This window comes from Pollicipes pollicipes, unplaced genomic scaffold (assembly GCF_011947565.3).
Source record: "Pollicipes pollicipes isolate AB1234 unplaced genomic scaffold, Ppol_2.1 Scaffold_5724;HRSCAF=6776_pilon_pilon_pilon, whole genome shotgun sequence".
Classification (NCBI taxonomy): Eukaryota; Metazoa; Arthropoda; class Thecostraca; order Pollicipedomorpha; family Pollicipedidae; genus Pollicipes; species Pollicipes pollicipes.
This window is the reverse complement of record NW_023596746.1, coordinates 28,148,967-28,176,328: the sequence shown is the minus strand read 5'-3', so window position 1 is coordinate 28,176,328 and position 27,362 is coordinate 28,148,967. Positions and strand designations below refer to the sequence as shown.

Genomic DNA, 27,362 nt, shown 5'->3' with positions numbered 1-27,362 from the left:
CCGGCGGCCGCCACTCGTCCTTCCGGCTCGAACCATGGCGTTCGCCGGTACAGCGCTGCTGCTGCTGCTGGCGGTGGCCATCGGCCCAGTTCGCGCCGGCGTCACCATCGCCGACAACGGCTACTCCGGCGTGCTGGTCGGCATCTCGCAGGACGTGCCGCAGGAGCAGGGCCAACAGCTCATCGACGCCGTTAAGGTAGCCGCCGCTGCCGGCCGACCGGCCCGAGGGAGGGTGGGGTGAGCTGAGCCGGCGGGCAGGGCAGGTGGGCAGGTCAGGGCAAGTGGGCAGGGCAGGGCAGGTGAACAGGGCAGGGCAGGTTAGCAAGGCAGGCGGGCGGGGTAGGTGGGCAGGCCCGGCGGGCGGGGCAGGTGGGCAGGGTAGGCGGGCAGGATAGGGGTGGGGGCAGGATAGGGGTAGGGGCCCTGCCCGCCTGCCCGCCTGCCCTGGTCGGGCAGGCGGGCAGGGCAGGGCCGGCAGGCAGGGCAGGCGGGCAGGGCAGGGTCGGCGGGCAGGGTAGGGCATGCGGCCAGGGCAGAGGAGGCGGCCAGGGCAGAGCGGGCGGGTAGGGTAGAGCAGGCGTGCATGGCAGGCGGGCAGGGCAGGGCAGGGCAGGGCAGGGCAGGGCAGGGCAGGGCTAGGCAGGGCCGGTGGGCAGGACAGGGCAGGCTGGCAGGGCAGGGCCGGCGGGAGGAGTAAACGGATAGGGAAGAGCAGGCGTCGAGGGCAGAGCAGGCGGGTAGGGTGGAGCAGGCGTGTATGGCAGGCGGGCAGGGCAGGGCAGGGCAGGGCAGGACCTGTGGGCAGGACAGGGCAGGCGGGCAGGGCAGAGCAGGCGGGCAGGGCAGAGCAGACGAGCAGGGCAGAGCAGGCGGACAGGGCAGAGCAGGCGGACAGGGCAGAGCAGGGCAGGGGCGGCCGGCGGGGTCGGCAGGCAGGATAGGCGGGCAGGGCAGGGCAGGGCAGGGCCGGTGGGCAGGACACGGCAGGCGGGCAGGGCAGAGCAGGCGGGCAGGGCAGAGTGGGCGGACAGAGCAGAGCAGGCGAGCCAGTCCAACCATCACCATGCGGGCGCGATGACGCACCGCGAGGACGGTACTGCGAATACAGCATTTTCAAGGCAGGAGACAAGTGGCATGTCCCCAAAACAGTTGAAGCATTTGCAGAACAACGGCAAGACGGATGCTTCCGAGCTCTATTTCGGTTTTCGGCTCCGACTATCATGGCCCCAAGTACTGACATAATGCCGATGGGGGAGCGATGGTGGCACTAGTCTTCCGTGGGGCCAGGGCGAAGCTTCGTGTAATCGGAACGGCTGTAGACCAGATCAAAAACAAATGAATATATGCTGCCTGTAGTTTTTCAGGCTGCTAGAATCCATGATATTACATCTGGGTGCTTGATGAGCCATTTTTACAACAAATATTGTTATGTCTTGACTCTTGTTCATGGACAGTCAATTCCCATGAACAGAACACAGCACACAGGTTTCCCGACCCCAACAGCTACGTGTCCGTTTCCCGCAATCACGACGTTACGTTTTCCTTAATTCTGAAATAATTTTTAAGCGATAGATTACAACCCATGCGTTAAGTCTCGTCTGATATAATGGTCACTAGATGACCTCTAGAGGTCAAATTACAACATGGAATTTCTCAATCAAATTCCAACGTGGGATTTCTCAGACACCGAGCTACGTAATGGTTCTCTTCACATGACTCTAGCTTAAGCAAGGTCGAAATGGCGAAGACGTGTTCATGATCTGCCCTCGCCAACGACCCCAGTGGAGAAAGCTCCCGTCCGCTGGGTATTAAGACAAAAATTGTTGCAGCGCATTGAACTGTAGAGAATAAACGCATGATAACCATCAGTGTAGCGTATAAGTTAGGAAATTCGAAAGTCTCTACGCGACTGTGCGTGGCTATTTTTCGTTGGACCCGACGCATTTAAGGCGTTGTTGAAACGTGAATCGTGTTGCTTCATGTCTACGCCATGCTAAATACCGGCGAGGATGTCTTCTTTCCATCCGCTTCTTATGTTCAAAAGCTCGTTGCTTAGCCTTTCTTTTGGATTCAAGAAAGGAAGTAAAATGCTTTTGAACAATTGCTGCTTTTTGAATCCCAAGTCCTTCACTCGGGTATTAGCCGACAGGCTGGTGAGGATGATTTGGTCGTGGGACCGTTCAAGCGTAAAAGCAAACGTGTTCCGGGAGATTATTCTCCACAGAAATCGGATGGGTCCCGACCGAACGCTAAAGACGGCACGCATTCATGGCACCGCGAAACGAACCAGGCAAACGCCTTAATTATGCCCAGGGAGCAAACCTGACCTACAACGTCTGACCGTTTACCCTGAAGAAGCGTGCGGACTTGGGAAAAGCGTTATATGTTTTGTAGGAAAATGCGCAGTATCTCGGGTTATTGCAGTAACAGAGAGATTTGGGGGTGGCCCAACTTTCAACTACGGGAACGAAGGCAATCTTTTGGGCTGTGGCCTTTCCAAAGGGATACATGGCTCCATACACCCACCCACAGCTCACGATGCCAGCGTGCAATTGGTGCGAATTGGGTGCGTGTACTGACATATTTTGCCGCTCGTGTTTTCAGGTCATGTTCCGCGAGGCGTCTCAGGCGCTCTTCACGGCCACTGATAGACGCGCCTACTTCAAAAGTGTCACGATCCTGATTCCGATGTCCTGGACGAATTTCACCATCGACCGGGAGTCGTTCGCGGAAGTGTATGAGGTGAGATACATTGTGCTGAAGCTGGTTTCAAATCAGGTTGAGCCGAAGCTGCTACTGTCTCTCGTTTTATCTCGCCATTTCTAACTTGTGGCTACCTGAAGTCGCGAAAGATTTCGCGTGCGGTTACGTTCATAGGTTGTTTGTTCTATCGTTTTACGGGGGTTACGCAGAAGGTTACGAGTTGCATGATTGGATACGATTCGATTATTTAGCTGTAGTGGCAGGCTGCCATCACATCACATTGGGTACCCTCACATCTCTACCAAATATGCCCGGTTCAGTAATATTCTAGAGGTTTTATTTGCTGAGAAGCAGCTTCATATCCTAAACCAGGCGGAAAGTTACCTGCCTAACAGTACTCTAGTATGATTTTCAAGAATCTTTTCTGTCGAGCAAAGTCAAGATCTGAATATGTTTAGAATACGAATGCATTATAATGCCTATAATTTCAAGAATCGTTTTTCTTTTTCCGTCCACAAAAGCTACCGATAGCCCGTGCCAAATCATCGGCAGGTCAGCAGTTCGTAAGCAGAGATCTGGTTCCAAAACTCGGCCGTTGCACCAAGTTTTGTCGGATATTTGCACAAAACTTTCGCATTCTAGAAGCCATTTAAAAAACTGAAGGCAGCGTTGCGCCACTAGGAGCCTTAAGGAAGAATAATTTGATGGTTTGAACTACAGTGAGCCTGCCATAACGCAAATAATCAAGGCTGTTCAATAATCTAACACCCGAGCCTGCCGTGAAGCTGTGAAAAGTGTGGTGGATTGTTTGTGCAGCCGTATCTATTAATTCATAACCATTTTGGAATAGAGTATCAAATCTATCCATGGTCAAATGGCGTGATAAGCAGTGGGCCAAGCACTTATCGTTGACTGCTTCAGTCGAGGCATTCAAGCAATTGATTTCTGGTGCGACATCGTTAGTTTGGATTACAAGCTCAGCTATGAATTGGGATATACAATACACAAAACAGATAATAAAAAGCCTACGTCAGAACGGTTACGCCGCGCCGGTAAGAAACTGTTCTGGAAAACCGTCGGAGGTAGGGGGTCAAACTGGCTCCCGATGGTATTCAATAAGGAAGCAAATAGCGACCCGGTTTTAGCAAACGCATCTTGCTTACCGCTATCGCAGTGAACCTATCCTCGTCGCTGTTTTTGCAGCGCATAATTACGTATTTAAGTGAAGCAGTTTACTCCTAGCCTTAATTCCATACAAATATTGGTCAACATAAATCGTTGATCCGATGGAAAAAGGCATAGTCGAAAAATGTTGTACGCCGTAAGGCGGCCTCTTAAGTGGCACCTTCACCTGCCGATCAGAAGAGGCACGTGCGTCCAGTGCCCGCTTCCCGGATCTGCCCTCGCGTGACTAATAATCTACTTAAATTACGGATTTTGTATACAGTATACAAAAATAAAAGCACATGTTGCCCTTCATCTTTGTCACAATGAAGTAGGGTAAGGAAGGTGGACCAAGGACAGGCCGATCAAGTTCATCGGATGGTGTTGCCTCCGCGCTCTTGTCAGACTGGAGTTTGGATGGTTTGTGTGCCGCGCCGTACTACAACCCGTCCATCCGTACCCCAGGTCAGCTTGACACTCTCGGGCCAGCTGATGGTCGACTTTTTCGGATCAGTCGGACCAAACTCGTCCCCGCCAGGACCCGTACCAAATCCCGCTAGAATGCACGATAAGCATCTTTTATTTGGAACACGTAGGCGATGGAACATCCTAACATGCGATTTATGAGTCCTGCCATCATATGGAGTGTATGGCGTATTGCTGCCCTACCCCTATCTCTCCATTCCGCGTTGGTTATTTTGAATTGATGTTATGTGTGACTCTTGGGTTGTGCCGTATGCGAGATTCCCTGCTCAAGCAGCAACGTAATCTCAAGTTTAACGAATCGTCGGAAACCTCGCAAAAACGTAGTTCCCTGATTGGTCAGCAGAAGGTATTCACCGGGGGTATTCGAACAGACTAGGTAAAATATCAAGCTCTTGTAGGACATCTAGTGGAATGTTGGAAGTGTAGGCTATGAACTCAGTTGTCATGCACTACAACTGTATTATGAATTATCGGGGTGAAAATAAAGAATGCCAGAGACACGTAGGCAAAGCGTGAATAGTTAGCAGGGGATGCAACTGATTGGGTATGCACCACTCTTACGTCGACCTAGCTGTGCTACATTCGGCTTCAGTTTAAGCAACTCCTTGGTTTGTTTGCAATCAGTTTTCCTCTCTCGAACAACGCACCAGCCTTTCGATTCCTGCCTTTTAAGTCTGATCGTCCTGTTGTTCAAAGATGGCTTCCCTGTTGCCGAGAAACTCCGTTGCTGATTATGTAAATTTTCGAGTTGATGCGTATTGCTCGCAATGTTCCACGGGTATGGGTAAGGCCCAAAAATGTGAGGAAATCATATTTAAAATTATTCTTGGCATGCCCACAAGGTGAACATCAAACCTCCATGAAAGTGAAAGATCATTTGTTGTTGATCATTTGACAAAGACCATTGTTGTCGCTCCCCTGATATTTTACGCTGGCAATTTGCAGCAACGAAGATATCAATAGCAGTCACTTGTCACGCGACTGGGGTACGCCCTTAGCCTGGCCGTAGCTGGTCCAGAGTGCGGACCTGACGATGACCATGGATGGATTAAACGTACCGATCATACAAACTTATTCAGACTTATTGGGAACTGCAGCGACTTTGGAGAATCAGGATTATTTCGGCTCGGCTGTCATGATTTGGGAAACATTGACGCCTGTAATTGGTCCGGAGTAAGCGACAGACGCTCGCTGTAATTGGTCCAGACTAAGCGACAAACGCATGCTGTACTTAATCAGCCCTACCTTAACGACAGCTGTGATTGGCTGACTGCAGGGGGCAGACGTGCGGCTGGCCCCGCCCAACCCTGCGTACGGCGACAACCCGTACACGCTGCAGCCGGGCGGCTGCGGCGAGCCCGGCAAATACATCCATGTCTCGCCAGGCTACCTGCAGAACCTCAACACTAGCTCAACTCGCAGATTCGGCCCTCCAGGTATGGCCCTCCCTCTCCCTACTTCTATCCCCCACGACCCCTTCTGGCAGCGGGAAGCGTGCAGTGGCCGGCCGGGACGCCACCAGTTGCGCGGAACATCCAGGGCTTTTCTACATTATAAATACTGGGGGGAAGCTCAGCTGATGCCCCGTTAGGTGGTAATTCCGCTTGCTGTTACCGACTCATATCATTGCCTGGCATGCATGTGTTGCACGGTATGATAGAAGTCGGTGCAATCGATCTGCTTTAGCGTACGCGTTCTCGTGGCGAAATATTAAGATGACGTAATTTGCAATGCAAGTTGGTATGACCGCTTCCCCTCCAGGCATATGGCATACCCACCCACGTTCGGGGACCACAGCACGGCACTGTTTAGCCACTGACTGAACAGTGGGGGCAGAAGCACAGGGTGGCCGTCTCTGACGTGGAGGCAGACGTCAGCCAGTGGCTGATGTACATGATGTAGGCATGCCGGCGCGGATTACACGCGTCGTGGTGTCTAGTTAGGTAACATTTAATCCGTTGCTGCGCGCTTTACTTAACATCTGCATCAATCCTACTCGCATGCATCAAACTCAATGTTTGTGGTGGTATGTGGTTGCCAAATAAAAGTAGTCGCCGGTATGGGGTTTGCCAACGGAAAAAGGTTGGAGAGAAGACACTCGGGACTTTATTTGCGTTTCCTTTCATGGTACACCCATGGGAAGGAACGTACGAAACGTATTTCAAAGGTGTTCTATGAAATCATCACGATCAGCAGCAGTATCGTCTTCCCAACAATATCCACGGACGTGATGTTCAGTACCAAAATCCTAGGATCCATGTGCTCTATTCCCCCGGTGGTGTAGGATATCATTCTCAAGGCCTTATTCATGCTTTGCGCACAGAGATGACCGGAACGAAGTGCAGCGACCACAACAACAATCCATGGTGTGTTGCAGCTGCAACAACAATCCATGGCACGTTGCAGGCAAGGTGCTGACCCACGAATGGGCTCATCTGAGGTACGGCGTCTTTGAAGAGTATGGCTACCCTGGTGACGACACATACCCGATGTTCTACTACACACGCGAGGCTAATGGAGAGAGCAAAGTGGTTCCCAATACCTGCTCCAACACAGACCTACGCGGATACAAAATGTGAGTGTGAGAACTCGATGCACGTTGATTTCTTTTCGTACGCAAAGGGAGGTTTGGGCCTCGAATTGCTGAGAAAGCCGAGGAGATGGAGGCCTGAAGAGACTGTGGGCAATGACTTCAGTGAATCATACTGCATGTTGTGAGCTCTGCCTATGAAGTTTACGTTACATTTTAGTGCAAGGCAAGGCTACTTCTAGGGGGGGGAGGGTAATGGGGCAGTCGGATAATGGGTAATGGAACAGCAACTATCATTACCCCACACCCAACAACCCTTTGCAGTAATGAAGTAACAGAACGTGTCGCCAAGCACAGGTTACCAAGAGATAGGTCTGATAAGTAGGAACCTGATCGTGCAGAGATGGTGTCTAAAATCTCGTTCCCTGGAACTGTGGTCGTGCTGTGGTGGGCGCGTGGGCGCAGGAGTTATGCTGCATGCTGTGCGCGCGGTAACGTGGCGCTGTCTTGACACGTTTGAAGACCCCCGTGCTAGGACTTTGAGACTTCTGGTCACCGCACGCCCGTATCGTGTACGACCTCGTCGATATCAGATCCTCTGAGCCGACGAGGGATTAGTGTCGCATCTGGATAGCACGCACGTCACTCAGGGACGTCCGAGGCTACATGGCAGTGCGGTGTGGACGAAGGCATTTATATGAAGTCATATATATATATATATATATATATATATATATATATATATATATATATATATATATATATATGTGTGTGTGTGTGTGTGTGTTTGTGTGTGTGTGTATACATATATATGTATATATGCATTGGTATATATAAATGTGTGTATCTCTCTCTCTCTCTCTCTCTCTCTCTATATATATATATATATATATATATATATATATATATATATATATTTCTAGCTTCTACGCCCACCAAAGTAGAACCTATCAATAATGAAAGTGTTGGTGCGGTTAGCAGATGACTGCAAGATGCGAAGCGTAATGTTCGCGTGTTTTCGCCTGTCAGGGACCAGAAGACTCAGCAGCCATGCACTTACAGCAAGACCACTGGGCTGCCGGACAACAACTGCGTCTTCTACCCGTATGACGACAACGACGCCATCTCGTCCTTGATGGCGTTCACCTACCTGGACTCGGTACAGCAGCACAGGGCGGCCCAACTGTCGGACCTGAGGGGTAGAAGCACGGTGTGGCCGTGTTTGACGGGAGTGCAGACGTCAGTGCGGATCTGTCGGAAGTCACCACTGTTCCATCAGCTCTTGCGGCACAAAAGCCCACGGTGACCTGGAGCCCAGCACTATAAGGAATCCACACAGCGCTCCTCTTTGCAGAGTGCGATATTCGCTGCCTGCGGACATTTTTTCCTTCTTCAAAAGGTTGAGCTGTGCGTATTGTGGCATACCTCTACATTGAGAAAAGGTCACAATCACGGTGGGGCATATATAATTAATCACGACATAAATAGATAAAGAAGCACCTGGTACTGGTTGGTCTTGGTACCCAGGACATTTCCGAGTGATGGGACTAATTAGAAGGTGTCACACTGGATTTTTTACTGGACCCACTGGCAAAGTTGTACCATTGATCTAGCCTTCATAGCTGTAGTGCGATAAAACTACGAGGGTTCTTATGTTGAATTATATATATATATATATATATATATATATATATATATATATATATGTGTGTGTGTGTGTGTGTGTGTGTGTGTGTGTGTGTGTGTGTGTGTGTGTGTGTATGTGTGTGTGTGTGTGTGTGTGTGTGTGTGTGTGTGTGTGTGTGTGTGTGTGTGTGTGTGTGTGGTGTGTGTGTGTGTGTGTGTGTGTGTGTGTGTGTGTGTGTGTGTGTGTGTGTGTGTGTGTGTGTGTGTGTGTATCAGGAGATAATGACTAAACAACGTTACAGTGCGAACGTTGGTTGCAATGATTGCTGTGCTTGCTGTGCACTTTTGCTTGGGAACAGCCATATTAATTTGCCCATGTCGTTACTGAACTGCCTCCAACCACATATGAAGCTGTTCGCCTAACGACGCCGACGCAAAGTGTGGCGTAACACATGCTGTTGGTCTGAGGAAGGCCGAATATCCGGAAGGTCACACCCTTACACGCAGTACACGCACGCACACATGGTTGGATGCATGCACAGTCACTGTGTTGTGTACTGTGTACATTATGCAGTATAATATGCCCCTTGGGTACCGCATCGCTGTGTGTTTGATTGGCTGTTGTTGATGTGGTCAGTGATCTTACCTCAGAGAATGTGCTAGCGATTTTTATCGTTATTGTACCGATCTGACGGCGGTCCTGTGTACCAGGTGAACCATTTCTGCAACAACAGCGATGATAAGCGGCACCGTCCGGATGCGCCCAACAAGCAGAACTTCCGCTGCAACCAGAGATCGGTCTGGGAGGTGATGAGAGAAAACGCCGACTTCAAGGGAGGCAGGTGAGCCAAAGAACAAACCGGGTAAATGTCGTTCGATCTGATCCAGTCCTTATCCGGCCAGGCACGAAACTGATTCATTCCAAGTCAAAAACTTCTTCCAGTGCTTTACTAGGTTCAATCCGAATCAAGTACGCCCAAATAAGCCTAAGTATAATGAAGCCAGAACATAGATCATTTGTTTGGTGTAATGCAAACCTGCAGGTTAAAATTGGATTACAAAAGCTGCTGTTCTAGCAGAATTTAGGGCGATCACCTGGCATATAAATCAGGACTAGTCGACACCACCTAGCGGTATGATTTCTGACCGGGTAACTTCATCTCTGGTGATTAAAAACCATACGTTAATGGAAGTCCGGTTCGATAAAAATCCGCACATATTTAAGGAAATGTCGGTAATCCGATCCACATCCAATCCTGTGCATTGGATCAAATGGTTGGATCCGCCTGATTAATCTACTCACTTTCCTTCTCTGCTGGGTGCACGTGTGCGTGGGCTTCTATTCAGTCATACGCCCTGACTTCGAGGCACGTTCCGTATAAGTGTCGCTGCCGCAGTTTGGACTCATGGACTGCAATGAGGCTGCAGACGACTGTTGTCACACCATTAGCGCGCAAAAGGATATAGATTTTGGGATGGCACGCAGCTGTTTATGTCAGACGTTTGCACATAGGAACACCGCTAGTATTACACGCCGTGACGTCACGCTTGCTTACCTTTACGCTAACCCTAGTGCCCCAGCGCCGACGCGCGTTCCCCAGTGACGGGCGCTGTGGTTACCGTGTACCCCTCCCCTTTCCCCTTTGTCGACCGCCGTGGTAAAACGCGTCGTCTCCGATCGCAGGAACCCGCCGGCCAGCTTGGAGCCGAACCAGCTTGTGCCGACGTTCGAGGTGGTGCAACCGGCACAGGCCAGGTTCATCATGGTGCTCGACACATCCGGCAGCATGGGGGATGTGTCTGCAGCGTCGTCGAGACAAGCAAGTGGACGGCGATCCCAGTTGTTCACTCTCCGATCCATACAGTAGAACCGAACCCCGTACCTCTGGTTTCCCACTACACTATCGGTCCCACTACACTTTCGGCACCAGGGATCTATTTTCAAGTTAAGTCGGTGCAATTTCTATCGAAATTTCCAAAGAATAGCAAGCATATGATGACGATGCGCTGTTAACGCCCGTAGCATTCCAACAGTGGTAAAAGTCACCAATAAAACAGTGCAGCGTTTTAATAAATTTCATCCCAACTGCCATTGTACCGTCTTTGCAGTGACGACGTAATTATTAATCAAATGCCAAATCGGAGACGTGTTTTGCACAACAACAGAGGCGCTTTTTATTAAAGTCAGAGTAATGGTCAAGTGGCGTCAGAGTGTCATTTTCTGTTGTTACTTCCCATTCAAAAAATGTCAGCGTCCGCTGTTCTCAATGTGCGATGTGCCTGCCATGGCATGATCAACGATAACCTGCCCAACAGTTCTCAGTCAAAAGATGTGTGTGATTCCGTCAATTAATGATGTCAAAAAGACGACACAAATTACTTGGGTTTAACGCCTTGTCTTGACATTTATCAACGCCGACTGAAATACCTGCGATGGTGACCCCGGTGACCTTGCAATACTGACCCTGATTGACACGTCGTCAGGACAGTTGATCTGTTATAGCATACTGATTGGAGGGAAGGAAAGAAAGTTGAAACGTCTGTCTCCGTACTTGCAAAGGATCACCAAGGCCCCCACTGTCGCTATCGCCCGCATGTGACGTGAATTTGGACTGCAAACGTATTTATGGCAAAAAAGATGTCAAATGGTTTCAATTTGTACAATTGTTAGAAGCGCGCTGGCCATCAGCAGGAGCATTCTGATTTGTCATGAGCGTCCCAGGAGCACGTTAATTGTAGTTTATGCTTTGTATTTTTTAAACATGAACGACTTAACTACATAACCCTGAAATCTTAAACCATGAACTTTGAAGGAAATGTTCATGGTTCTGCCCCACTGATGCCGTCGCTGCTCTTCTGCGCTCCAGACGTCTAAAATACAGAAGCTTCACTCTGCTGCCACCAAATGGATCAAGTACGAACTCCAGAACGGCACTTGGGTGTCCATCGTGACGTTTACAGACACCGCAGTTCTTCGAACAGACTTCAAGCAGATTGTGGATAAGACATCAAGAGAAGAAATTGCCAGACATGTTCCTTCATCAGCATTTGGTGGCACGTGCATCTGCAACGGTGTATATTTGGGACTTAAGGTAAGATCATTTGACTGAGTGTGCTGACCTCTTTTGCTAACGCAGGCTGCCGATTTTGTTTACGCGCTCAAACTTTGCATTCAATTTTTCATCTAAATGATGTGCGCCGATTTCTAATGGGGTGGGAGGAGGGGGGTGGGGAAATGAAACCATTTGACAGAAATAAACTGAGGTACAACAAAACTAATTTCATTTTCTGTTAGACTGAGATCAACAGTTTCATACGGGTGCTGGAGCGAGTAAAGACCCAAAGTGACCTAGAATTCCAATACGTTATGGCAAAACAGATGTAAAACGTATGCGCTCTACAGGTACTAAAACTGTGGTGGCCATAACTAGGATCGCTCGGATGTTATGGTGCTCGGGTCTTTGGATCTGGCCAGTGTTCACATGACGCAGAGGCCCTTCCTGAACAATGCTGAGTTTGTCTTACTTGAATTGTGAACAAACTTTATTTGACCAGTCCGGACTGCAGGATTAACATTTGTGACCGACCATGGGCCCAGCCTGTGCAGCCGGGCGTTTGTCGTAAGTGATCCAGTTTTCGGCTCGGCTAAATGTACAGTCATACATAGCCATAGCAAAGCTGTTTATGCCCTTAATAATGTAATGGTCTGAGTGCCATATAATGGTGCAATGCTATCTACGAAAAAGGCTCACAGATCCGGCACCGTAAAATGCCATCACGCAATCCATTCTCAGTGGACATGCTCTGTACTTGAAAAACGATTTCCCACAAAGGGCTTTTCTTTGCCCTTGATCATCAACATACCCTTACCAGCCAGTGAGTCTGAACAACTGACGGATTTCCTATATTCACCGATGTATTCACCAATGACGTCCTTCACTCCATCGTTCGCCGTCACCGCTCTCCGTGCAGACACCAGCTTCTGAAAATCGTCCAATGTCGACCATCCACGTTCACTGTCCTCTTGCCTTATCTTCCCGAACTGAAACGTCTCAATATGGCACCGCTGTGTTACAGACTCTGAAGAAAGCGGTAGGGACTGGTGGAGTGATGGTCCTCATGACAGACGGCGGGGAGAATCCCCCCTGCTACAACCCGGACACAAAGGCCATGTGGGACCTGACCGACCTGTACGACCCCGTGGTGGCGGCCGACGTTCGCGTCATCACAATGGCCTTCGGGTACGTAGCCTCACCATCGGGCATGGGTGTGAATTGTCAAGGCGTGGCGCCATCGTGATCCTTGGCAGCTCAGGGCCAGGTGATTGGCGTGACACCTATGGATTCAATGAGAGAGTGATGGCAAAAAAACAGCAGGATTTGTTTAAATATTGTGGTACTTATATGTAAAGTTGTGGTACTTTTACGTTTTATTATCAAATCATTTATTGAACGTGCATATTACTATGTCACCAATTAATTTTAAATTTTATTACGACCAGATCAAAAGGGCTGCTGATCTGAAGGTTCTCTCAATGATGATTCACAATGTGAGCATGTGTCTGAGAAGACACATAAGTCAGGCACGAAAAAACACAGACGACTACATCGTATATGCATGGACATAGATATATATGGCACTGTTCAGCACCTCATTTTAGGCATATTGTCGTGCATACCTCGGTGGAGCCTGGCAACCTGGTGGACAGTCATATTTGCGCAGTTGTCGCTTCCGATGTTGCACCGACCGTGCTGTCTACACTTAGAACAAGTAAACGTTTGGGCAATATTTATCCCCCAACATGTTTAGGAACATTTAATACGGGTCTTGTAGGGATCCATGAAAAGAAACGTCACACAGCGCCTCTGAGCTGCCCTGCCCTCCCCTTCCCCACAATCCTGGATAAAAAAAACACTTATGGAAAGCGTACCCTGGCCCAACAGTGGTCCAGTTACTCACCTCGACCAGAGGTCCGAATGAGTTTTATTTTGTCAGTGATCGGTCTCGCCTTGAAAAGCAGACTATTTTGGTACCAATATCCATCTGACATTGGGTTCTATGGTTCGTGCATACATTTCCACCGGAGGATCGAATCAGTCCGATCTTATCAATGACATTTTTAAGTTGAAAAGACCATTTTGGTTATCGATATCTAGATGTATTCGTGCTGGCGTACTATTTATACTAGTGTAGATCTCGCTCGTGCAAGTGTGTCTCGTGATCCAGTTAAAGATCTTGTCAAACTATCACCCCTATTTTCTAGTCCCTCGCAACAAACACCAACACCCACACCACATTTACCACCGGCACAACCAACAGCGATCTTGCTTTTTGCAAGCCTAGAGAGGGTATGGACCTACATGGCCACTAACGATGCGCCTTATATACAACGCGCATGGGAAACGAGCCATGGTTACAGGTCCTGGAAATGATGTGATATTAACCAATGAGAAGCGGGTACCACGTCGTACGATGGTTGGCTAAGCCAATCACAAAGTAGAGATTGCCTCGCGAGCTGTCTACTGCAACTTCCGGCTGGTGAGGCGCTGAAGGCGTTTTCAAAGGAAGTGTAGAATGACATTACGGAGGTCAGGCCTAGTCTAGGTTTCCATGAAACGGATAGCATGTGGTGAGAGAGCTCTTCCCCAGGTCTGGATATATTCTAGTGCTCTTTTTGTTCTAGAGACTTTCGAGGATCGTGGAGCATTTAAAAGCGTAGATATCTGGAGTTTTAATAAATGCTTCTGGAGAAATTTATTGCTGTTGAATATGGCCTTCTTACCAGAGGTTTTAGTGTTTATATGTACATAATCGCAGAGGTCAGTCATTGCTAGATAGCTAGATCTCAGTGTTCGGGGCGGTAAAAACTAGTGAAAATGACTATCAATTAACCGCGTTACCGTTCTCCTGCGCAGAACGTCGGCCGATTCCCGATTGGAGAAGTTCGCTGACATTAGTGGTGGGAGGACGTACTTCATCAGCGAAACGAAGGCCTCACTGCAGCTCGACCAGGCGTTCCAGGGCTGTCTGACCTACCAACCGGACATCACAGTGGAGACTGAGAAGAACATTGTGGTGCGCAGTATTCGAGATCTTGCTCGCTTGGAATTGTTCCAAACCAAACAAAAGCATTCTGGATTGGGCACATTAGCAGCAAGTGGGTAACTGTTTTTGACCTGTTTTTGTGGTGAGCGGTTTTTAAAGCTGCAAGCATGGTCAAGTCCCTGTATTTTTCGCATGAATAATAACATATAAGGACATATTGTAAGACCGTCTCATTCAGTTCCAGGGGCACGGGGTTCAAAAAAAAGTCTAGTCATATTACTATTTTCTTAAGTTTCACGTTTTATTTTTTACATAGTAACTATCAAGCCTTGTGTATAAGGGAGTTAACGTTCTGTTCTCTGCGCTTGGCAGCTGTTTCAGCAATATTTTTCCGGATCTTCCGTCACAACATTTTCCAGTATGTTCTCCATCGATCCAACAACGGGGAGAGATGTCGTCTTCAAACTGGCGTTCGATGATGCATCGGCCATCAGCACCGTCAAGTCTGTTCGCTTGGTCTCTCCTACCGGCGCGACTTACACGAACGTCTCCTACGAACCGAGTGAAAACTTCGGCACGTTGAAGTTGCATCTTGCTGAGGTGAGCTGTCTTTTTGCGGTGATGCCAAGGCACATGCCAAGCCAAACTGTTCATGTGATAGCAAACGTGTCTGGTGTGATACCCCGTCACGTCTCAGCGACTTCCCTTCAGAGTGGCGCCATCGTCCAGGTGATCATCCGTTGCAGGTCGGTGGCCATAATCGAGGTTTGAAACGCCCAGATGAGTCTTGTCCCGTCCACTCGTCGAGAGAACATTGCTGACGGTTTCTGTCGCTATCATGAAATGGATTAGTGAACAGATTTGTGCATCACGTGATACATACTAATATTTCGTCGCATTTCAGGAAGGCGATTGGCAGTTCTCCGTGGCTTTCAAAGGCAGATCCGATGATGTTGTCATCACTGTCACGTCTAAGTCCAGGTAGGTTCGGGCATTCCAACTAGAGTTCTTCAGATCATCCTTTCACGTACAGAATCACTGCAAAAGCAATCCGACACACATTGATGACGTATCCCTTCGTATGCCGTAGTCGAGTTTACTTGTTCTCATGGTTGCGGACTGCTCGCATAAGTGTCCTGAATGATCCATGCATGGTTTTTGATGTTTACTAAAAACTTTGGTCGCAACCTGACTCACGCGTAGCAAAGTGAGAAAAGCGAACCAGTCTGTATGTAGCAGGCATGGGCTTGTTTGGAACGTATGGAAGGGGTACATGCTTCTGCTATCAGTACTCAGTTCGAGTTGTCTGGACGAACTGTGCCATCAACTTTTGTGCATTGGAAACCCGCTAAATAACATCATAACCGGGTGAGTGCCTTCTGTTTCTCACACTAGATGGCATTACATTCAAAACATTTGTGTTTGATAGCTGAGGTGAAAGGGACATTGATGCCGTTGTGGAATCAAAACTCCCAGAAATAGAGGTGACTACCATCCTTTATGTTTTAGCTCCTAATAAAACCCCATAACACTATTACCGGGACGTGATTGAAGAATGAATGTAGTCCATATGCCGTTGCGGGAAACGGACTTATCCTCCCTTTTTCCGCTTTCTACGACTCTTCATAGATCCTCGCAATGCACCGTCTCACCTGCAATGCTGTCGTCAGGCACGAGCCGGCCTCACGACCGCCTTTGTGAGACCCGATCCCTAGAGTTCGCAGAAACACCAGAGAAATGCCTCTGTGGGTATACCCACATTTATCTCCACTGCCCACCTCTTTTTTTAGGGATGTTCAAATTTGAAGATGTGGATGCAATCATCATGTATGATAAAATTAGTTCTCTTGTAAATCTTGGATTGTGTAATTACCAAAGACTGCTCTAGACAACAGAATTCCCCTATTTCCTAGATATGCTTCTCATTACGTCATCGTTTGGTTGCATCATGAAAGATTTGCATGACATCAGAGCGGCTGCTTAATTGGCGCGTAAAATTGTCACCGTAGTGGACGGACTGACTCACTTGAAGTACCTCAACCTCTCGAAAGGTGTCGTGCTGACCAGTTCGCTGTTGGCAGAGCCCATATACCATTGTGAATGCGCGGTGATGCCCTTTCATGTGATGCTTTTGTACTTTTTTATCCATGATTTGATATCACTTACTTTCATTCATTTGTGAACTTACGGTGTTATTCTTAAATGGAGTGCTCCACATTTATGCGGGGTTTGAGCCGAAATAAACATCTTGAAGATAATTCGCTGCAGTTCACAGCCCTGTTCTTCTTAACACCTAAGCCCTTCTAGTTTCTCAGCAACACCCTGGGAAAGATGTGCAGACTATTTCATAGAATAATTTGAAGCTCACACAGGTGTCCATGACGGCATGATAACGTTATTCAAATCTTGTCATTTCATTGGCGCTACGCCGATCAATGCCAAGAAACATATAATTGTCTGGTCGCTCTTATCTGACGCTCGTGAGCGGCATTTACAGATGAAGCGACCGGCAATTGGCTCTCAATTAATGTTGTGCAAGGTACGATGAGGTAATCAAACGATGACGTATTGAGGGGCATGTTTGGTAAACAGAGAAACTGTATTGTACAGAGCAGTCTTTTCCACTTAAAGCATGCCAATAGTTTTATGTGAGCTTATTTCATTATGTGTAATGCTTGCTTAAATATTTTCAATTGTGGAACATTTTTTAAAAGATTTTCTTTCCCAGTTTTGTTTCCGTCATATCCCGTACCTCCGTCCAACTTTCCGTGTCATATAGCACACAACGTGATTCGTGTTCGAAGCATGCACTGAAAGCATAACGTTAGTTGGAAACCAGTTGAAGTCCGTTCGTGCCAGAAATTGTGCTTACGTACGACAGACACGAATAACTCGTTGATCATTGCTATCTCAGTTCTGAACACCACATAGTCAATAGGGTGGCAATATTTGTGTAACGTTCCTATAGCGTTATGCATGCCTGGAAGACCTTGAAATAGTCCGTACGAAGTAGTGTGCACACTTTCGTAGTCCAGCTCAGAGAGCTCAGGAACTAGATGGCACTTAGTATTATAAAGGGCACGGCTGTGAACTACAATGAATGATCTTAGCAATTGTCATATCAGTTACAAAGCACATTCAGATCTTAAACACTCCCTTTTAGAATGAAAAATTGGCGCTTTTCCTGAAGGAATGGATTGCTTTCATGTTTCGCAGCTAGGACGTCCTAGGGCTTAACGTATTATGGTCGCAAATGTCTCTTCGTGGCTTGCAATCTTGCAATCCCAGTTCAAACCCGGTACAAATGTGAGCATGTCCTTGAAACCTTCCGTGATCGCCGTCGTTTGCACGATTAGACTCGCCGTGGTGCTCACTGTGCTTGAATGAGGAATGTCTTCCTGACTTGGCAAGGTCACAAGGTCGTAGCCCTGCGGACGAAATAGCTGTTAGATATTGCGGCAGAGTGTTTGACGTAACTGTCTGAAGGGAGTGCTTGTCTGCCCTGTCGGGACGGGTGTTGCGATAACTCAGTTGGTTGGAGCGCCTGCCTTCTAATCCATCCACCAGTGGGGTGGTGGGTTCGAGCCGCTGAGGGCTCCGCTGTCTGCCTTTAACGGGCATGGGCTGCCACCCACCATGACCGTGGTTGGAAGCAGCAGTCATCCTGCAGGTCAGCTGACGCCGAACGGTAGGACGGACGTTGAGCGTTGAGCACCTAATTGTGCTGTCGACCTGGAATTGAATTATCACGTTTTCACAGGTAAGGGTCAGTGTTCATACAACAAGCATTGCTTAGCGTAAGCTCTGGCCCCATATTTTTTAAAAGAATGTTTTTACATGGCGTCCGTCAGAGTGTGGGCAGTACATCCCCGTGGGCTCCCATTCCGGTCATGTCGTCCACGCGTCCGTGTGACCCCGACGGGTGCACTGTCGGCAGGTCCAACGGCACGCTGCCGCTGACAACGGAGTGCTGGATCGGTACCATCGGCCAGGTGACCGTCACAGAGTCCACGCGACTGGCCGTGCTGGGCCGGGTCCGCCAGGGCAACAACGCCGTGCTGTCAGCCACAGTCGTGTGAGTGGCCTAGCTCCGCCGGCAGCGAGCGCCGGCACACACGGCCACGAGCCGGGCACGAGCGGTGTGAGTGGCCTAGCTCCGCCGGCAGCGAGCGCCGGTACACACGGCCACGAGCCGGCCGCGGGCGGTGTGAGTGGCCTAGCTCCGCCGGCAAAGAACGCCGGCACACACGGCCACCAGCCGGGCGCAAGCGGTGTTGGGCTCAATCACCACAGGCCGTCCGTGCGCCCTCGGCGAGAGGCACAGCCAACAGCTGAGCACGCTGCGACGCCAAGTCGTCATAGCAGATCCACGCAGGCAGCTCATCGTCACATCCACCAGAGCACTGTCAAAGAGAAACAATTCCGCGGACGTCACGTTATCACCGATGACTGTCACACTGGACTCCCATGCGCGACTTCACAACAAACTGTCACCGTGCGTCGCCATATCGGGGCGTTCCCACGCGCTGGCTCCGCGCGTCACGCTCACGTATCGGGACGATCATGAACCACTTTGCCACAGTCAACTGTACCGTCACACGCGTCAGTGTTACATAGCGCGCTTGCGCCCACAGCGTGTGGCTTGTCTCGAGCCGTTCAGTGTTGCGTCATGCGCGGGGGCAGATCCAGGATTTCGTCACGCGGGGAGAGGGGATGGGTGGGGTGGGGGGTGGGCACGCAATGTTGTGGAGACTCCAGAGTTTAGTTCCCCCCCCCCCCCTCAATGAAAAATCCTTGCATTCCGGCCTCTAGATTTTAATTTTGGGTGCACGCCATTTTTTATTACGGGAACCCATCTTACTATGCGCAGCCCAAAATCTGAGCGATCATGGGTGCCGGGGCAGGCCAACAAAGGGGCTTCCGTCATCAAGTATAAGGTCCTCAGAGCCATCGATAATAACCCGAGAGCAACGTGGTGAGTTTCTAGCCGATCGGGAGCGCCCGGCGGGCTGACACATAGCACCCAATCATATCAATAACCGCTCTCTCAATCAGTCAAAAATAGCTTTGTGCACTCGTGGGCTCTTCGCTTTCCATGCGACTGTTCTTGGAAGGTATGACTCTGTGCCCCCCCCCCCCCCTTCTGGATTGGCTGTTGGCCGCTTCCACCCACAAACGCTGCCCAGATGCCGTTTCCCATGACTTTCGGCACCCGTAGCTACAGGCCTCTGATACGAGACAGTCAGTAACGGCCGGTCTCACTACTATCTTTTGAGCCAAAAGTCATAGTTGACCGTTCAGAATGGTTAAAAGTTTTGACCATTCTGAACTTTAAGGTGCCCTTCAAACTACCTGTTTTTCAGCAAATACAAAGGTAGGATGTCGCCTTCAACGCCGTTTCTCTCACCAGGTTGAGAAGTGGGGCCTATGCAAACTTGTGTTTGATTGAAATATGTGGGCGTCACGACATACTCTCCTGATACACATGGGTTTTGCGTGTGTTTTTTGTGAGTTTTCGCTTCGCGCTGCAATATTATGTTAAGTTTAGGCTTGACAGCCACCTAAATGTGTTACACACAACACCCGTTGGTGCTGTCAGTATGGCGATGTTTCAGTCCGAAACGTCCCGGCCGATGGTGGCAACACCTCAGACGCTTGCAGTCCGCTGGGGTTGAGAATTTACTAGAGGATTTAAAGCGTTTTTGTGTTGAAAATTTTGTTTTGAGCGACCAAACCCACCGCAGTTTATTGGTGAGACATATCACGTATGAGTGCCACTTCAGTCAGGATATATCCGTGGTCCGTTGATATGGCCACGGGACGTGGAGCCCCGAGCTGGAGCGGGCCGAAGTGGCCCGGATCGGGGGCTTGTCTACCCTGACCACCTGGCCGGCAGGGCGCACGTCACCACACCGAGTGCTAGTTCAGGTGTGCAGGACCTGCTACTCCTGGACAATGGTGCGGCTGCAGATGCCATTAGAAACGATGGCATCTATAGCAAGTACTTCACCCAGTTCGACGGAAAGGTAACTAAGAGAAAACTAGGTTAAACCCGAGGGGTCGATGAAAGAAAATCATGCAGCTGGAATGGTACAATGTGTTCTTTTGTATTACTTGCCTGCGTTCTAGCTGTGTCGTCGATGCTCTATATGTGCGATGTTTTGTTCCTCCAGACCAGAACATGTGTGCTGCAAGTTATTAGCATGGCGGTTGAGAGCATGCATGCGCCTGGCTCCCAATTTTGGTTCCTGGCTGGTTCTTGTGGCAGAACAGAGCCCTGGATTCTGATTTCATGTCGCTATTTCAGCTTTGGACGGGAGGCGTTAGCTATTTGCCATCTATTTTCTGTCTGCGGTGTGAGCAGGCAGACAGCAGTAGCAAATGAGGGGTCCACCCGTTTGTGGACAGGGTCTCTCGTAAAAGACGTCCCGTGTGATCTATCCGTGGATGGTCAATGGAATAATTAGCTCGGCGCACCAGCCGCGTGCGGTTCTGTATTCTAGGCTCCCGAACAGCCACCAAGCCCGAGCCTAGTACCCGACCCCGGTTGTAATCAAGCCCTCCGCCGCGTGAGTGGCGTCACCTCTTGGTTGCGACTGTGCATGTGTGTTTTCTCAATATGATTAAAAGTTGCCTGATGTTGTTTCATCAGCGTCTCTTGATGTGCTAATGGTTGGTCATTTCGGCATCAGAACTATCTTACACATAATGCTAAAAAGAGAAGCTTATGCTATTTTTGCTTATACATATACAGCTGCGTTAAACATACCGAACATAATGTTTAAACAATGCAAAGAGCATTGCCACATATACGCTAGAATGTAAAATAGCTTTGAATGGAGTGTTTCGGGTTTACATGGAGTTTGAACTGAAAGAGCGATGTTAAGGATAAATCGGTGCAGTTCACAGCCCCGCTTTTCTTGAGACCTAGAACATTCTAGTTTCCGAGCGACATGCCTGCGAAAATGTGCACACTATTTCAAGGTAACTATTTTAAGGTCACCCAGCCACCCGAAACACTATGACGTCATTCAAATTCTGTCATTTCATTACCCGTGCGGCGATCAAGGCCAATAACAATATAATTGTCGAGTTGTTCATATCTGGCCTTCGTAAACACTATTTCCAGATATAATGGCCGCCAACTGGCTCTCAATCAACCCAGTGCAAGGAGGATGACACACAAAAACATGACGCATCGAGGGGCATATTTGCTAATCAGAGAAATCGTGTTACCTATAGCAGTATTTTTTCACTTAAAACAACACTAATGGATATAAGTGCGCTTCTTCCATCACACATGATGTTTGCTTCAATATGTTCAAGTGTGAAATATTCTCTTTAAGGAATGGCAATCAAATGTTTCCACGGAGCCATTCTGCTTCGTCTCATCGTGTTTTTTATGTGTACGCTTGCCTAGGAAAACAATTATACTTTAACGTAACCTGGCCTATCCATTTGACCTAAGGGAAAGGAATCACGTTTCCAATATCTCCATTGTGGTATTTGTGTCGGTGTAACCGGTGCACGTTGCAGTGCCTACAGTGCTTGTTCGAAGCTGTAACGCTTTCCAAAGCCATTTTGGGGGCTTGTGCTTTGCGATAACAATGGGAGTGAGTCTAGGGCTTTACCTTGCTCTTCGCATCCGGTACCTACCGGCTCGGTCCCTCCAAATGAACGGATTGGTACTAAGCCATAGGCGGATCCTGAGGGGGGGGGGACACGGGGCCATGTCCCCCACCAAAAAAACTCTGGGAGTATGTTTTGCCCCCCCCCCAATCATTCCTAGAACTACTTAAAAATTTCGTCTACTTACCGTCCGTTTTAACTTTGATCGTTGATCGTCGATTTGATCGTCGTTTGACTCGTTATAGCGTTATGGCGCTTATCAGTACTTCCACTAATCACGTTTTTACTCACTTCGTGTCCTCACGCCGTTGGCTCTTGCAAAACAGTCCTACGTTTAATACCAAACTTCATAGATTGGTCTCATCTGCGACAGCAGCAGTGGTCGCTTACGCTTACGATCAGTGTTCCGCCACCAATATAATTTGAATGTCACGTCAGCCCCATGTTCTTCTCAAATTGGCATTGCATCCTGATTCCTGACCGACTCATCATTCATCTCGTCCCGCAGCGCGGCTCACCGGTGTGCTCGCCCGCCACAGCCGCTTCGCAGCTGCCACCACGCTCCATAGCAACTAGAATCATCATTTGTGCGGCCTGATCACCCTGTTTAACCATTTGTTACCCTGATCACCATTTGCAATAAACCCCATCTGACCAGTTGACTCTTGAAAGTAATATCTTATGTTACGATCTTTGTAAACATGCGTACTGTATATAGAAGGTTCAAAAGCATTTCGGTGCTTGAATGGTGTCTCTACTAGGTACTCGCGAGAGGCACCATTCACTTGACCTCGGATCCCACACCAGCCAGCTGGCGACGAACGGTTGCCCCCACCCCCCAAAAAAACAACTCCAGGCTGGATTCGCGCCTGTACTGAACGTTAAGGGGGAAAGCTGGTATACTGTCTGTTTCCATTCTTGCGCGGCTCGTGCCCCGTGTCCCAGTGCTCAAGAGATACGTGTGTTTGTGTGGGGAGGGGGAAGGTCTGGGGTGTGTTGCGCATGCGCTGTGCAGTTGCCCAACTGTCGCTGGTGTTGTGCGTCGCCGTCTGCCGTTATCACGCCTCCTCACGGGAGGAAATTAATACTGAGGAGTCAATTCTAGGACTTTGTCCTGCTCTTCCTATCCCGTAGCTACCGGCTTGGCGCCTTCAATCTTGAGCGGATTAGTACTCAGCGTTAGGGGGAAAACCCGCTGCACTGTCCGTTCCCATTCTTGCACGGTTCATGCTTACGCCTCACTATCACGCGTCCTCACGAGAGCAAATTTCGGTCTGCCGGTGGGTGGTCGAGCCCACCGGCAGACAGCGAGCGCCAGACATGACCCGCGTCTATACCTTACAGTCCCCACGGCCGGCACACTCTGGAGACTCGTTCTGACCGGCCTGTCCGATGACTTAGTCCCTTGTCGCCCGTGTGCCCCAGGGCCGGTACTCGGTCGTCTGCGAGGTGCGGAACGACGGCAACGCCGTGATCAACGAGGGCTTCTCGGCGTCGGCGGCCATGCCGAACCCCAACACCGACAGCTCGAGCTGGTGCTGCGGCAGCGCCTCCCCGATCGGCAACACCAGGCCAACAGGTGAGCCGCGGGCCAGCGTCGCGAGCTGCTGACAGACGTACTGGCTGCTAGGACGTGCTGGCTGCTAGCTGCTGGCAGATATGCTGGATGCCAGCTGCTGACAGACGTGCTGGCTACTAGCTGCTGACAGACGCGCTGACTGCCAGTCGCTGACTGACATGTGCTGGCTGCCATCCGAGGGACGTGACGCAGTAGGTGTTCCAACAACTTATCGCTCACGGTTGTTCTGCCCATTGGTCTAGAAGTCATTCTGGACTGTTGGTGCCTAAGGATGTGACATGCGTGTTGCTAGATGTTAGCAGGCGAAATATTTCGATAACGTTTTCATCACCTTATCCCCATACCAAGGCCGCAATAGCCACAGTCACGTTACTTGCAGCGCCCAAAACAAAAGAACAAACTCACTCTCAACCTTGCAAGTGCGTCTAATGAAGATATCACAGCTGATATGCTGACCCCAAACTGGGGCCGACTGTCATTACCCTGCTGGTTCGTAACTCACAGTTTGCCTCCGTCTGCAGGCAGCTTTACCCGGACGGTGAGCGCTGGGGCCTTCCAGGTGACAAACAACGCCCGTGGCAGCCTGCTGCCGCCGGCCCAGGTCACCGACCTGGTCATGAGCGAACGCGCCTCGGACGGCGCCGTGGTCACCTGGACGGCGCCCGGAGCTGACCTGGATCAGGGCATCGGTACGGCAACCGGCCCCTCTCGTCCCTCCCTACCCTACCCATCCCCGCCATGAGCTCGGCGGGGTACGGTGGGTAAAGCTATTTCTACTCCGGAACATGTCATGAGATGGGTGCGTTTGTTATGTCGCGCACTGCCAGGGTGTTGTAGGACCTAGAAATATCAGCGGTGCCTGTAGGCAAAATGGCATCGTTCGTCGTTTTCACGTCTGTGTGGGTCTCGCCAGCTTACCGACCCGTCTTGGCGTACGTTTTGGTGTGCCAAGACCCAGATCATCAGTAGCCAGGGATGGTGTCTGGGAAATCCGGGAAATGTTACGTTGTCGCTTTTGCACCCCGCAGCGCCCCGTTTCGGTGCATTTCCATCATCATAGGTCTCTCGCGTCATCGGATGGAAAATCGTGTCACGTTGACACGTAAGCAAACCCTAAACGGCCTTTCCTCTCGGCCATACCCTCACCGTTCGTTGGTTGTCTGTTGCTTACCGCGCGCTGCCCTCCCTCCCCCCACCCGCCTCTCCTCCCTCTCCATCCCATGCTGACCACTGACTGACCTCACCTCGCGACCGAACTGCTCTCCCACAGCATACCGGTACCAGTTCAAGTGGTCTGCCAATGCGACCGACCTGTCGCCGACCCAGTTCGATGCCAACGGCGAGGAGGTCGACAGCTCGCTGGTGGCGCCCCCGGAGATCAGCGGCACCGTGCAGAACCTGATTTTGCCAGTGCCGTCCAGCCTGGATACAGTCTACCTGGCCATGTGCACGTTCGACCAGCAGGGTAAGACGCTGATGCCGAACAGGCCCCGAGATGCTGCTGGTGCGGGTTGTCGGGAGATGTCCTCCCCTACCGTCAGATATGACGGACCTGGGTTAGCCATCAGAAAGCGACATACGCAGTCTTCCCAGGTGTCCATTTTTACTACGAAATGTGATTTTGGCACTTGTCCGCCAAGTCCTAAATCATTTTCAGTTCTCGAACTAAACGAACTGTTCGGTGATGAGCTGGTTTGTGGGATGCCGTCTGTTCAGCCTCGATGTTCAGCCCACTACACACGATGCGTCTCGTCGTCTCCCATGTACATGCACCTCTGGCGCGCGAGGGAGCGTGACACCGCCGGACTCGCCCACGCGGCATCACTGTTGCGGCGACCACGACCGAGTCGCCGCTGAGCATCGTCTCTGACCAGCGGCGTTTCTCCGCATAGGGCACCGCAGCGCCGTCTCCAACACGGCGATCCTGTACCTGGGCTCCGTGCCGTCTCCCCCGGACGGTAGCCTCCTTGTCGGCGTCATCGTCGGCATCATCATCGCCGCCGTCGTCCTGCTGGCGGCGGCTGTGGTGGGGGCGCTTATGGTGCGGCACCGGCAGCGCGTCATGGCGGCGTGAAGCGCCGCGGCGAGTTTATCAAAGGAGAGAGACCACTGATATGGCGAACGTTGACGACAGGCGGAAACGTAGCTCGAGAGTCGTGAAGTAGCTTCCCATTACGAATAGTCGCTGTCGGAGCTCGATGGTGCGGGCGGTTAACAGTGCCTGGGATAATGCCGCGTGATGAAACGTTGCTCCGAGCGCCCCGTTACTGCGTCCCTGTTGATGGTGTAAGACCGTACGCTGGTAATGGTACCGCGTAAAAAAGATATCAGCAGATGTTTATCACCGGGTTGCTGTCTTGCTTGTTGCTAACAAAATTACCTCGAGCATGAGCTATCAAATGTTTGTATGTGAACAGCCTTGAGCGAAATATAATTTGCGTGATCGCGTTTATTGGTATGAAAACAATTTGCTCTCGTTACGGGTATACCTCGTTCACCTCAGATGGGTTGTTTTACCCTTTAACTTTAATCGGAACACAGAATGCCTACAAAACTCTTCAGCGGATTCAGCGGATAGAGCATGGTACAGACGGGGACTGGCAGGTACCAGCGGCGGGCCGGAGCGAGACACGTTCGCCTGTGGTCGCGAGCCTGTAGCGGGGCGCTGTCAGGCTCCGCCGCTGCCGCACAGCGAGCAGGCCGGACCTTCCAGACGGTGTCCGTGGCCTCCAGACGGCCGCAGTCACGGCCGTACAGAGCGCACACCGGTCACCACGGAGCACGGGAACGGCACGACCGCGTGGACACAAGCATCTCGCCATGCATAAGTGCATGGCCCTGCAACATGCAACATGGCCCTGACCCAGTGCAATCTGACCCCGCGCAATATGACCCGGGCCCCGTGAAACATGGCCCTGACCCCGTGCAGCATGGCCCTGACCGCGTACAGTATGGTCCCTAACCGCATTCAACATGGCCCTAACCCCGTCCAGCATGACCCTGACCCTATGCAGCACGGCCCTGACTCGAATGAGCAGCCGCGACAGCCAAGTATCAGTATGAGTTTTAGTATATTGGAAACCATCCACATGGTGGTCATTGCGGTCTCAGGTAATGCAGGTGCAGTATGAAATGATGCGCCCAAGAAGTGTACAAAAAAGTGATACGAACAATGGTCAAAAGCTAAAAAGACCAATCAACGCACTATGGGCAGATCAGATCGGTTGTCAGTGGTTAAAATCACATCGCGTATGACAGTCTTAAACGTGCTCATTGCTGTGACATGACGGACGCACGATGGCAGGCGGTTCCAGGCAGCTGCCGCTCGACAAGTAAACGTCGTCTGTGTGGCGGCCGGGAGGTCCTTGCGCGGGTATAGGCTACCTCTGTCCGAGGCGTGCGTTCAACGGCTCAAAACAGCAGCGCGTGGGGCGCAAGGACCTTGTGAGGTGCTGCTCCTTCTTTGAGCACCGTTAACACATACATCACGTCAGGGAGCTAGAATCACTTTTGAACTAGGGTGGGAGTGAAAAATTTCATCGCAAAAAAACCGTGTGGGAGTGAAAAAATCCATTCACAAAAGACGGAACCTGTGAGCTT

General features: G+C 50.3%; 1 protein-coding gene across 1 annotated transcript; it reads left to right on the top strand.

Moving 5' to 3' along the window:
• On the top strand, positions 1–26,210 carry LOC119103827 (calcium-activated chloride channel regulator 1). Its single transcript, XM_037227485.1, has 18 exons — positions 1–196; positions 2,605–2,742; positions 5,630–5,789; positions 6,760–6,928; positions 7,913–8,042; positions 9,221–9,351; positions 10,194–10,329; positions 11,377–11,601; positions 12,587–12,750; positions 14,425–14,584; positions 14,927–15,154; positions 15,459–15,535; positions 18,492–18,629; positions 20,451–20,580; positions 23,609–23,762; positions 24,284–24,451; positions 25,033–25,227; positions 25,655–26,210. Exons 1-18 carry the CDS (start codon positions 35–37, stop codon positions 25,834–25,836), a joined length of 2,847 nt encoding a protein of 948 aa, XP_037083380.1. The 5' UTR covers positions 1–34; the 3' UTR covers positions 25,837–26,210.
• The last annotated feature ends 1,152 nt before the right edge of the window (positions 26,211–27,362 follow it).